Source organism: Protomyctophum parallelum (assembly GCF_964188405.1).
Source record: "Protomyctophum parallelum genome assembly, chromosome: 1".
In the NCBI taxonomy this organism is placed as follows: domain Eukaryota; kingdom Metazoa; phylum Chordata; class Actinopteri; order Myctophiformes; family Myctophidae; genus Protomyctophum; species Protomyctophum parallelum.
In genome coordinates, this window is record NC_139697.1 from 62,090 (window position 1) to 75,000 (window position 12,911).

General features: G+C 45.3%; 1 protein-coding gene across 1 annotated transcript in view; it reads right to left on the minus strand.

Moving 5' to 3' along the window:
• Positions 1 to 11,606: 11,606 nt before the first annotated feature.
• Positions 11,607 to 12,911, minus strand: part of sp8a (sp8 transcription factor a) — a gene marked incomplete at its 3' end in the record, with an annotated part of 1,533 nt that continues 228 nt past the window's right edge. Inside the window, exon 1 of the mRNA XM_083777840.1 lies at positions 11,607 to 12,911. This exon is cut by the window's right edge and continues 228 nt beyond it. Coding sequence (XP_083633966.1) covers positions 11,607 to 12,911 — 1,305 coding nt within the window.

Here is a 12,911-nt window from a genome sequence, read left to right on the forward strand (position 1 = left end):
ACAACGCGTCGCTCTGCGACGCGTTGTGAGCTTGTAGATCTGCTATTTTCAGCATGCAACCAAGTGTAAAATTATACTTATAGTGGATCTCTTGTCCACTAGTCCCTTCCTAACATTTTAGTCTAGTTTTTTTTTGTTGACGAAATTGTCAATATATTTAGTCTTAGTTTTAGTCATCATAGCTTAGTTTTCATTTAGTTTACATTTAGCTTTTGTCAGTGAAAAAAGGTAGTCGACGAACATTTTTCGTCTTGGTTTTAGTCGACGAAAACAACACTGGTGATCAAGTACAAAGAGACACAAAAGTTGTGTGGAGTTGAGAGGTTTCTGCCCCCCCCCCCCCCCCCCCCCCCCCCCCAGACAGAACATCTACTGATTATTCTCTTTATATCATGGAGTCGATAGGTTAAAATGCAGTAACACTGTATGAACACAGGGTGGCGTAATTGGACCAATTATTATTCTTATACCAGGCAGACAGTCCCAGCCCAGGTTTTGGGGGTATATACTAAAAGGTACAGATATTGTTTGGGGTTAAAGTAAAGCCAATGTGGTACCGAGATGGATTGGATTTGTTCAAACAGCCATGGATGGCGGTGGGTGGATCCATTCCGGTCCTGTTCCATGGTTTCCACATGGTTTTGATGATTTAATTTTTATTGTATTAATTTAACACGATGTTTACAGCAGTAGCTGCTCTTTTTTTTTATAGTTCGGAACACTAATTATTTATTCTGATTTGTATTTCCCTCCTGTGATTTGTTCATTTTGTTTCTATTTTACATAATTATTGTTGTGTATTTTTGGTGGTACTAAAATATTCGGCCGCTATAGGTAGCCTATACTTGAGATTCAGGCAGTTATACATATTATTACATATATATATATATATATATATATATATATATATATCACCTTTTCCAAAACAGTGGTCGTTTTAATCAGACCAGTGTGTGTCCAGTGTAAACCTCGTATGAATCTGATCTCAGGTCAGAATGGGTTAAGGGTCACGACTTGAGTAAAACGAAATCCCATTTTATATAAATTATAATTATATAAATGTGAAAACAAACAAAGAAATCCCATGAATTAAAAAAATTAAAAAATGTTTAAGAAGTATAGTGGAAATAGCCGATCTACAAGCTCGCAACGCAGCACGAAGCTCCGCATTATTGTGCTTGTAGATCTGCTATTTTCACTATTGTGTCATGGTGTCCCAGCCCGGGCAAACGTCTAATTTCTCTCTTGGGGTTTCGACCTGAAGAGTTTGGGAACCACTGATATATATATATATATGTATATATATATCCCATTCTGACCGGGCACCCATTTTGGTGTTAGCATCATGTTATGCTTTAGCTATTGAAAAATAGCAGATCTACAAGCTCATATCGCGCCACCGAGTGGCGCGCTACGAGCTTGTAGGTCTGCTATTTTTTTTAAATCGAAGAACGACTGACATTTTTTTAGAATCTGATCTCAGGTCAGAATGGGTTAATCAGACCAGTGTGTGTCCAGTGGAAACCTCGTATGAATCTGATCTCAGGTCAGAATAGGATATATATGTATATATGGTTGAGCAGGAGTTCCTCAGGGCTCTATGCTAGTGTGTTTTCTGTTATTTTGGGCAAAGCTTTCCCTGAAAATAGCAGATCTGACAACAACAAGCTCACATAACTTTTGTGACACTTTTTGTCACTGTTTTGAGCTTTTAATTGTCAAATTATTTATTTTATATTTTTCTGTCAAGGCATATTTTCTCCGCTGCGGTTTAAGTGGTTAAAGTATAAATGGGGTGTAGTGTAGTTCACCCAAGAATTTATACTTTAAAAAAAATGACTTGTTTTCTAATCGATCACACATCCAATGAAAGCCTATATAGCTTGAATGCCGGTTTAAACTCCTAGACTGTATATCTCCCATAATTGACCCATGACCCCGGGCATCACATTATTGGCTTATAGGACAGTGGTCTGCAACCTCTTCTCATAATCAAGGTCCGGTATTTCTTCTGCATTTGAGCCACGAACCGTCAGACCACCATAACCATTTGATGAGATATAGGGCTGTATTTTGGCGTGTCTTAAGTACCGGGTCTTATTCCCTATAACTTGAGTAAACTAAAGACCTGGAGGCGTGGATCAATGCCATTTGGCTATTCTATGAGTGGCCAAAGAGCATTGATCACGCCTCCAGGTCTTTAGTTTACTCAAGTTATATAGGGAATATGACCTGGTACTTAACCCATTCTGAACGGGAACCCATTTTGGTGTTAGCATCATGTCATGCTTTAGCTATTGAAAAATAGCAGATCCACAAGCTCATAGCGCGCCACCGAGTGGCGCGCTACGAGCTTGTAGGTCTGCTATTTTTTTGAAAAATCGAAGAACGACTGACATTTTTTTTAGAATCTGATCTCAGGTCAGAATGGGTTAATCAGACCAGTGTGTGTCCAGTGGAAACCTCGTGTGAATCTGATCTCAGGTCAGAATGGGTGACACGCAAAATACAGCCCTTGGACCATCAGGCCCAAAACCTCAAGAAGGAGAGACAACAGCCAGGCAAACGATGATAAAAAATAACAATTCTTCTACGTCCTCTAATTGTGTAGACTTCTCTTTAAATCAAGTAATGCAGATGTTTAGCCCCTTAGAGCGTTGAAATGAAACAAAATGGACCTGTAAGGGTCCATTTGGTTTCATTGTATGTTATACTCTCTCAAGAGTTAGAGATATATAGCGTAACAAGAAGACTCGCCCCGTTTCTGTTTTCCTCCCAGAATCTTCCCCAATGTGAGGGGTGGGAGAGGCTGGACAGCAGACGGCTGGACTTTGAATTTCTCTAACTATAAACTTTCATGACAGCAGACAGCCTAAGTACAAATATAGTGTGTGTGCAAAACCTTACATATACTAAATAATACTAAATTGTTTATAGGGTCAATATAAGTAAAATAATATAGCCTTTTCACAGGAGTATCTTTTTATATTTTTTCCAAAAAGAATACAAACAGCCAATAGCATATTACAAAGTTATCCCCCTCACTGGGGACAATTCCGGGAGGAAAAACGGGCACGCACCGGGTCGAGTCTTCCAGTTCCGGTATTCATCTGTAAGGGTCCATTTGGTTATACCTCCTCACTGGTGGTCACTGGCGGACCACTGGTTGAAAACCACTGGCTTAGGAATTTTAAAAATATATATCTCCATGAATTCAAGGCGTCGTGTTTAATTGGTAGAAAATACCATAATGTAATTTCTTGTGGTTGATCTAGTCCTTTGAATAACACGCTGTGGTCACACTGCGCATGTGGGAATGAATCAATCAGCAATAATAATAATAATAATAATATTAATAATAAGGTCTTAATCATCTCATTGATCTGGGCATTGACTTTGAAGTAACAAAGAGCACTTTCTTTCCTCTTATGATTTAATTATTTTATTTTATTTTTTTGCTGTAAATTGACGTGTCTATAGACGAGTAGCATGAATGTTTTCACCAAAATAAAAATGCAAGATTTATACCTATGGCCTGTAATGATGTTTTTATTATTATTATGTTTTTTCATCCCACGATTTTGTAACCCTTTTTCACCCCTGTGTCAATCATCTAATGTGATCCTGGGCTCTACACACCCTCCACCAACCTAGTCCCCATATATGGGGGACAAGGGGAGACCAACCTAGTCCCCATATATGGGGGACAAGGGGAGAGCAACGGACTTGAACTCATGCTTCCTTCATGCCTGAGTGTCCAAGTTGCTCCTTTACACCTGACAGGGGGGAGTTTCCCTGGTTGGACGTAGTGTGTGGAAGGAACACGTTATTCCAACCAGTTCCTTTCCCCTCCATCAGGCGCCCCGGCTGGCCAGGGGGAGGCAGTTTAGAGACCAGGATTACTGCATGTTTTTCTTTTGTGATGGTACCTACCCTAGGGGACACGGGGAGAACATGTGAGGGTACCTACCCTATAGGGGACACGGGGAGAACATGTGAGGGTACCTACCCTAGGGGACACGGGGAGAACATGTGAGGGTACCTACCCTAGGGGACACGGGGAGAACATGTGAGGGTACCTACCCTATAGGGGACACGGGGAGAACATGTGAGGGTACCTACCCTAGGGGACACGGGGAGAACATGTGAGGGTACCTACCCTAGGGGACACGGGGAGAACATGTGAGGGTACCTACCCTAGGGGGACACGGGGAGAACATGTGAGGGTACCTACCCTAGGGGACACGGGGAGAACATGTGAGGGTACCTACCCTAGGGGACACGGCGAGAACATGTGAGGGTACCTACCCTAGGGGACACAGGGAGAACATGTGAGGGTACCTACCCTAGGGGACACGGGGAGAACATGTGAGGGTACCTACCCTAGGGGACACGGGGAGAACATGTGAGGGTACCTACCCTATAGGGGACACGGGGAGAACATGTGAGGGTACCTACCCTAGGGGACACGGGGAGAACATGTGAGGGTACCTACCCTAGGGGACACGGGGAGAACATGTGAGGGTACCTACCCTAGGGGACACGGGGAGAACATGTGAGGGTACCTACCCTATAGGGGACACGAGGAGAACATGTGAGGGTACCTACCCTAGGGGACACGGGGAGAACATGTGAGGGTACCTACCCTAGGGGACACGGGGAGAACATGTGAGGGTACCTACCCTATAGGGGACACGGGGAGAACATGTGAGGGTACCTACCCTATAGGGGACACGGGGAGAACATGTGAGGGTACCTACCCTATAGGGGACACGGGGAGAACATGTGAGGGTACCTACCCTAGGGGACACGGGGAGAACATGTGAGGGTACCTACCCTAGGGGACACGGGGAGAACATGTGAGGGTACCTACCCTATAGGGGACACGGGGAGAACATGTGAGGGTACCTACCCTATAGGGGACACGGGGAGAACATGTGAGGGTACCTACCCTAGGGGACACGGGGAGAACATGTGAGGGTACCTACCCTAGGGGACACGGGGAGAACATGTGAGGGTACCTACCCTAGGGGACACGGGGAGAACATGTGAGGGTACCTACCCTATAGGGGACACGGGGAGAACATGTGAGGGTACCTACCCTAGGGGACACGGGGAGAACATGTGAGGGTACCTACCCTAGGGGACACGGGGAGAACATGTGAGGGTACCTACCCTAGGGGACACGGGGAGAACATGTGAGGGTACCTACCCTATAGGGGACACGAGGAGAACATGTGAGGGTACCTACCCTAGGGGACACGGGGAGAACATGTGAGGGTACCTACCCTAGGGGACACGGGGAGAACATGTGAGGGTACCTACCCTATAGGGGACACGGGGAGAACATGTGAGGGTACCTACCCTATAGGGGACACGGGGAGAACATGTGAGGGTACCTACCCTATAGGGGACACGGGGAGAACATGTGAGGGTACCTACCCTAGGGGACACGGGGAGAACATGTGAGGGTACCTACCCTAGGGGACACGGGGAGAACATGTGAGGGTACCTACCCTATAGGGGACACGGGGAGAACATGTGAGGGTACCTACCCTATAGGGGACACGGGGAGAACATGTGAGGGTACCTACCCTATAGGGGACACGGGGAGAACATGTGAGGGTACCTACCCTAGGGGACACGGGGAGAACATGTGAGGGTACCTACCCTAGGGGACACGGGGAGAACATGTGAGGGTACCTACCCTAGGGGACACGGGGAGAACATGTGAGGGTACCTACCCTATAGGGGACACGGGGAGAACATGCAAACTCCACACAGCTGTTTTTCTTTGTGTCTAGATTATACTATAAGGGTCGCAGTCCCGCGGCCCATGGACGAGCGACCCGGAAGAGAATCCCCCATTCATTTTCCCCATAGACATTTCAAAAAGTAGCCTATTTATTTAAAGACCTGTAAAGCCATATAACCATGGACTGAAGCACTGAGAAAACTGTTGCGCCTTTCTTCGTCCTTTTTTCTCAAACTTAACTACAGGAGCGGTGCAGGTCTGAAAAACACAGAGGAGAACTTGACCGAACACGACTCACTCGCTCACTGTATAACACAATGAAGTAAAGTCTTCTATAGACTGAGACTGAGGGAAACATTTTTCCTTTTATTTTATCATGCTCATAAAGTGCTAGCTGTGCTCAAAGTGCAATTAAAAAGCAAACGTTTCGGTCCTAAGACCTTCGTCAGTGCAGCTAAGCCATCCCTATAAGCCCTAACCACACCAAAGGGTCAAGACGGTTTTAGTGTCCAGGGTGGCACACTTGGTATAGTGCTGTCGCCTCACAGCTAGAAGGTCCTGGGTTCGATTCCCGCTCGGGGCGCTGTGGGTGCTGGCGCCGTGTTTCCTCCTCCGCGTCATCAGTGCCCATACCCGAAGGCGGGGTTGGCGAAAGGGCCTTTCTGTGTGGAGTTTGCATGTTCTCCCCGTGTCCCCTAGGGTAGGTACCCTCACATGTTCTCCCCGTGTCCCCTAGGGTAGGTACCCTCACATGTTCTCCCCGTGTCCCCTAGGGTAGGTACCCTCACATGTTCTCCCCGTGTCCCCTAGGGTAGGTACCCTCACATGTTCTCCCTGTGTCCCCTAGGGTAGGTACCCTCACATGTTCTCCCTGTGTCCCCTAGGGTAGGTACCCTCACAAAAACATGCAGTAATCCTGGTCAGTAAACTGCCTCCCCCTGGCCAGCCGGGGCGCCTGATGGAGGGGAAAGGAACTGGTTGGAATAACGTGTTCCTTCCACGCGCTACGTCCAACCAGGGAAACTCCCCCCCTGTCAGGTGTAAAGGAGCAACTTGGACACTCAGGCATGAAGGAAGCATGAGTTCAAGTCCGTTGCTCTCCCCTTGTCCCCCATATATGGGGTCTAGGTTGGTCTCCCCTTGTCCCCCATATATGGGGACTAGGTTGGTGGAGGGTGTGTAGAGCCCAGGATCACATTATATGATTGACACAGGGGTGAAAAATGGGTTACAAAATCGTGGGATAAAAAAATAAAATAAAATGGCCCCAAACCACACCAAACTACGGGTCGAGGCGGTTTTAGGGTTAACTCCTTGCAACCGTTTGGACTCAAGGAGTTGCACGGTGACCCTTTGGTGTTGGTTAGGGCTTTAGACTCAGACAAAGCCAACTCGGATGGTGACAAATCATGACCACAAACAACACATTTTGGGCCGAACAAATAATTAGAAAGAAGGAAAAAAAACACCTTTTTCAGGTCTTTTGGTGTTTTAAGCATTATGTTATACTTTAGCTATTGAAAAATAGCAGATCTACAAGCTCATAGCACGGCACCGAGTGCCGCGCTACGAGCTTGTAGGGTCTGCTATTTTTGACAAATCGTGAAAATGTGGCCAAAAACGTTTGAATATATTATTTCAGAGCGAAAATCTTTAACTCAAATCTTTGCTTCTGAGCGAGTCCCTGGAACTACATATTTTCAGATGCGGGGGTCGGCGGCCAATTACATATATTGGGATTTGGGGGTCCTTGACATTATGAAAATGTTTGTGACACCTGGACATCCTTTCATCATCTCCTGCATCAAGACTCCTGCATTGTCATTTCTCTTCCCTGCAATTTCACCACAACGCAGGAATTTACATAATGTGTTAAAAGGGTTTCTGACCCCCTAAACCGGGGGTGCCCAAAAGGTAGATCACGATCTACCTGCAGTAGATCACAAAGGCTGTGCAGGTATATAGATTAATGACATGCCCCTAAAGAATATTTAATTTACATATACAAATATATATATATATATTATATTCTTTGCATCTGCCACTTGAAATCAAATTACTTGATTGATTGATTGATTGACATAAAAAAGGGCCTTTCAGCTCAAACCCACAATGCAATCTTATAGTTTCAAGAGTGTTGCTCATGTGCACAAACGTCAGTATAGCATTACAAATTAAATACAAAAAACACTGCCTATTCCATAATATATTTAGACTATTTTCAGCAATGGTATTCAGTGGCTATAGATCTTGTTGAGCTGGTCATTTTTAAAGTAGCTCTCAAGTCCAAAAAGCGTGGCCACCCCTGCCCTAGACCAAAGGTTCCCAACCCACCACTGGGGTATACTAGTACCACTGGCTGAGCCCACCTCTGGTGGATAACACAGAGGAGTCGCCCTAAAAAAGGAGAAAAAAAAGACAAAAGTGGAATGAAATCATATTTATATATATTAGGTAGTTATTCTGACCAAGCAAGCCACTGGTTGAAATAGGCTCTCCAGCCGTGCTGAAATGAGCATGACAACACACCTATAGCCGTTAATAGAAGATTTAAGAACAGATGAATGACATTAGAAATATCATCAGTTGCGCTGATTAGTGATTAGACAGAGTTTTATCAGAGCAGCAGCATTATTGGCTTAGGAATGGAACACAAAGGGTGTTCGCTCCCGTATTTTAACAGCAGTTATCATGTTGGTACTTGGAGAGAGACATATTTCTTGAGGTGATACTTGTCAGTAAAAGGTAGGGACTTAACCAATGCCCTTGTCATTCCCTACACCTTCCGCTTGGGGGCAGTGCAAGCGCAATCATATACAGAGATGTTCACTTAAATAATATTATCGAAGACTTATTGCTTCAGTCTTCAAATCCATTTCTAATACTTCTTCCATTTTAATGCATGGCTTAAATTGCAACCCGCATCATTTTCCAATGCTTTAGTATATAGCAAGCCAAGCCTTATAAAAGTATATAAACACTCCCAAAATTCACCAGAGCACTACATATGCAAATTACACTATGTTAAAAAGTGTATTTATAGGGGAGACGGCCCTATAAATATAATCGTGGATATTTTCAATAGGTATAATAGGCCTACATATTGAAAATATCCACGATTATATTATATATATTATTATATATTATGACTTTGTCTAGATCTGACAATCAAGTCATATAAAATTAAACGAGGTTAACCAGCCGAACATTTAAGCACAAAATTCTGATTATTTTGAAGAGATTCATGTCATCATAGATTAAGACAAAAGCAACTCCTATACCTCTTATACTTTCACTGGCGTTGCAGGGCCTAATTAAAATGAATAATAAGTTGTAAACATAATTTGCATGCAGCCTTGGAATAAACAAAACAGCGCGTGATGGTCACGTTTTCAAACACTAGTGTAGCCTATATGCAATTGAAAGTTAAACAAAACTAAAACAAACGTTTTAATTAGATAAATTAATTCGATTTATACTTTAGCAAATAAAGTCGGTATTGAATGTTTATATAGGCCATACAGGATATTTGCAGTTTGCCATATAGCCTACCCAGGGAAATTATGCTGATTTGAGGACTGTCTGTTTGAAAATCAAAATAGTAGCATGATACTATAATATATAGCTATTACTCTAAAGTTCAAAGCCAAACTACGGGGAAATAATGGGATTACAAGTGTTTAAACTGTTCAGCCAAATGAGATCTATGTCTTCTTGTTCTTGTTTATCTCTCAAAAATAACCGAAGGCTATAATAATTTGACCTTTGGGACAAAGTAGGCATAAATCAATAAATCGGTGTGTCCAAAACGTATAGTTATACTACTGTACTTTGCCTTTGCACATTACATTTATTTAGGGCAGCATATATATATACGGATTCCCCACATTTTCCGCAACATGAATTAGATTCACATGACGTTGCAACTATATATGGCGCAGAGGAAAAAGCTCCAGGGGGTCATAAATAAATACAGCACAGAAGATCGCTGGCTGCCCTCTCCCCACACTGCAAGCACTTATAGGCTATACACAGAGACCGCTGTCTTAAAGAAGAAACTCTGAACATTATGAAAGACACTTCCCACCGCGCTCACTCACTGTTTGAACTGCTGCCATCAGGCAGAGACGGTTCTTTAGCTACATAGAAGTGTCTATTTGTATGTCTCTAAATGTTTTGATGAATTGAACAATGTGGACCCTGTTGTAAACAAGTGTAATGCTTAATTGGGTCGTCCACTCACAGTTGACAGTCTTTGTATTGAGTTTGTGCTTAAAATGTACTGTAAATTCTACAAACTGTTAATAAATATCAATCAAGAGTGATCAAGTCAGGGACCAACAGATTCATTCAGTAACAGCTTCTATCCCACAGCGGTATATAGTTGCACTCAATGCTGCTAAAAAAGGATCTGTTGCTGCCTGCGACACATGTTTTGTTTTTCTGCTATCTTGTGCGATAAGAGCTAAAAATTACATGTTTGTGCATTAGTGCTACAGGCAGGGGTTATGTGCAATAACAAGAAGTCATGTGTGTTTTTGTTTTAGCTTGTATGTTGTTTTGTGATATGATGCACTGATTGGTTGACACTTTTCATGTCGTTGTAGTCTACACGTTGCAATGACAAATAAAACATCTATTCTGTTATATTCTATATGAAGTATATGCAGCCAATATACGTTTAGTTTGTGTAGTTTATGAATCTAAACAATATATAAAAAATATATACCCGTGGCAGTCGCAGATGATCAGAATCTGACCAGTTTTATTGTTTCCAATAATAATAAAAAACAGATATACATGCGCAGATAAATTAAAACGACTTTTCAACCAAACAAAAATGAAATATATATACTGGAAAGAAAAACAAAGAAAAACTTAAATACCAATTAATACAAAGTGCGACTTCATATAGATTTCAACAAATGTTCAACCACCTGGTCTATTTAATTCAACAAATATAGGAGGTTTGGTTGGATATAAAAACAAGACTATTTAAAAAATAATTATTAGCCTAAAAACTGAACATAATCATAACATCCCTGAAAGTATATCTTTTAAAACAGACCCCACATTATACGTATAGATAATGAAACAAATCCCCAAAAACACAGCTGAGGTATATATAAAGGAATTGGGAAATATTAATCTTTTCATCCACAGAATGAAGGAACAATGAATAAAGTGCCAGTTCAGCAGTTATGAAGTGAAAACGCACTCCATATTCATATAGGCTATCATATTCAATGTAAACAAACAGACACACCCCCAAACAAAGTGTTGCTTTTTGCGCATCAGTTCATATGGCGAAGTTTAAAATTTTATTTATTTTTTTGCATCTCGGGTCTTGACGTCCATATAACTAGTAAGATCTACAAGCTCACAAACGTGTTGTGTGTGTGATCTTGTAAATCAAGCCAGTTCAGTGGTTTTCAACCTTTTCTCATATCGAGGTCCATTATTTATCTGTTTGATGACGTTTAGCCTCTCAGACCCCAAACTTGTGTTACATGAGAGAGAGAGAGAGAGAGAGAGAGAGAGAGAGAGAGAGATATAACAGGCAAAACGTTGATGAAAAATAGCAATTCTTCCACTTTCTCTAATTGTGTATAGACTTATTTTATACAATTCTTCGTTTGAATTAAGTAGGCTATAATGCGGATGTTCAGTTTAACGATAATTTAACTCATGAGAGCTATATGAATTAATAAGGGTCCAGTTGGTTACCAAACCAACTCTCCATCATTTAGTTGGGGGACAAGGACGGACCACCACCGTACTGGTTGAAAACCACTGCGCTGCTCGTAAATATAAACGGAATATAAGGCTTATATCCTAACCATCATCATCATCAGTCGCCTGGGTTGTGTCCTCCGTCGCCGGGGTGCGCCAGAGCCAGCAGGCCGGGAGAGTGGCTCGGGCTCCCGGCGGCGCTGTTGTCCGTGTCGCTGCAGCTCGGCCCGGGCTTCCCTCCTCCTACTCCTCCTCCGAGGAGCCCCGGTTCTCCCTCCCCGTCCTCCATGCCCTCCAACAAGCCGTCCTCCGGGGCGCCCTCGCAGCCGCCGTCCGCGCTGTGCGTGCGCAGGTGCTTGCTGAGGTGGTCGGAGCGCATGAAGCGCTTGCGGCACACCGAGCACTCGAAGCGCTTCTCGCCGGTGTGCGTGCGCAGGTGCCGCTGCAGCTCGTCGCTGCGCGTGAAGCGCTTGCCGCAGAACAGCCAGTTGCAGACGAACGGCCGCTCCCCGGTGTGCCAGCGCAGGTGCGCCTTGAGGTGCGACGTCTTGCCGTAGACCTTGCCGCAGCCCGGGATGTGGCAGCTGTGCAGGCCCCGGCGCCGCGGGCTGGTGCCCCCCGGGCCGTAGCGGTCCGCCTCCTGGCAGTTGGGACAGTCGCACGTGGCTCTGCCGGTGTACCTCCGCGACGAGGACGACGAGGAGGAGGAGGAGGAGCGGGACGACGAAGAAACCGGTAGAGAGACGGAGATAGCCATGAGACTCGGGTTCGTGTTCGTCGTCAGCGCCGCCGCCGCCGGCGCGCCCTGCACGGACACGGCGCCCGTCCTGGTGTCGGCGACGGCGCTGATCTGCTCCGAGCCGCCGCAGTACGAGGAGACGTTGAGGAGGTGCTGCGCCGCGGCGGGGAGGAGGTGGTGGTGGGGGTGGGGGTGGTGCTGGGCGGACGGCGCCGAGTTGAAGCCGTGCGGCAGCGGGCTGAAGTCCGTGCTGTAGCCGCCCAGAGGAGAGGGCAGGCCGGCCACGGGGCTCTGCGTGCTCATGCTGTCCTGCACCCCCCAGCCGGAGCCCATGCAGTCCCACCATGAGCTGGCGGAGCCGCCGTTCATGTTACCCAGGTCTCCTCCTCCCACCATGGGCTTGAACCACGACTCGTAGGGGTGCGCGTGGTGGTGGTGGTGGTGCATCCTCGGGTAGATCCCCGCGATGCCGTCGACCGACGAGGGGAACTTGGACAGCAGCAAGGAGCGTTGGTCGTGCACGGCGGTGGTGGTGTTGTTGTTGTCCGTCTGGTGGTACACCGCGTGGTGAGAGAAATCGTTCCCGTACGGAGAGCCCGCTGCGCCGGCGGCGGTCACGGAGAACGCGGAGCCGCTGCACGAGTCGCTCAGCCCGGCGCCGTTGCTCCGGGATGTCCCGCCGCC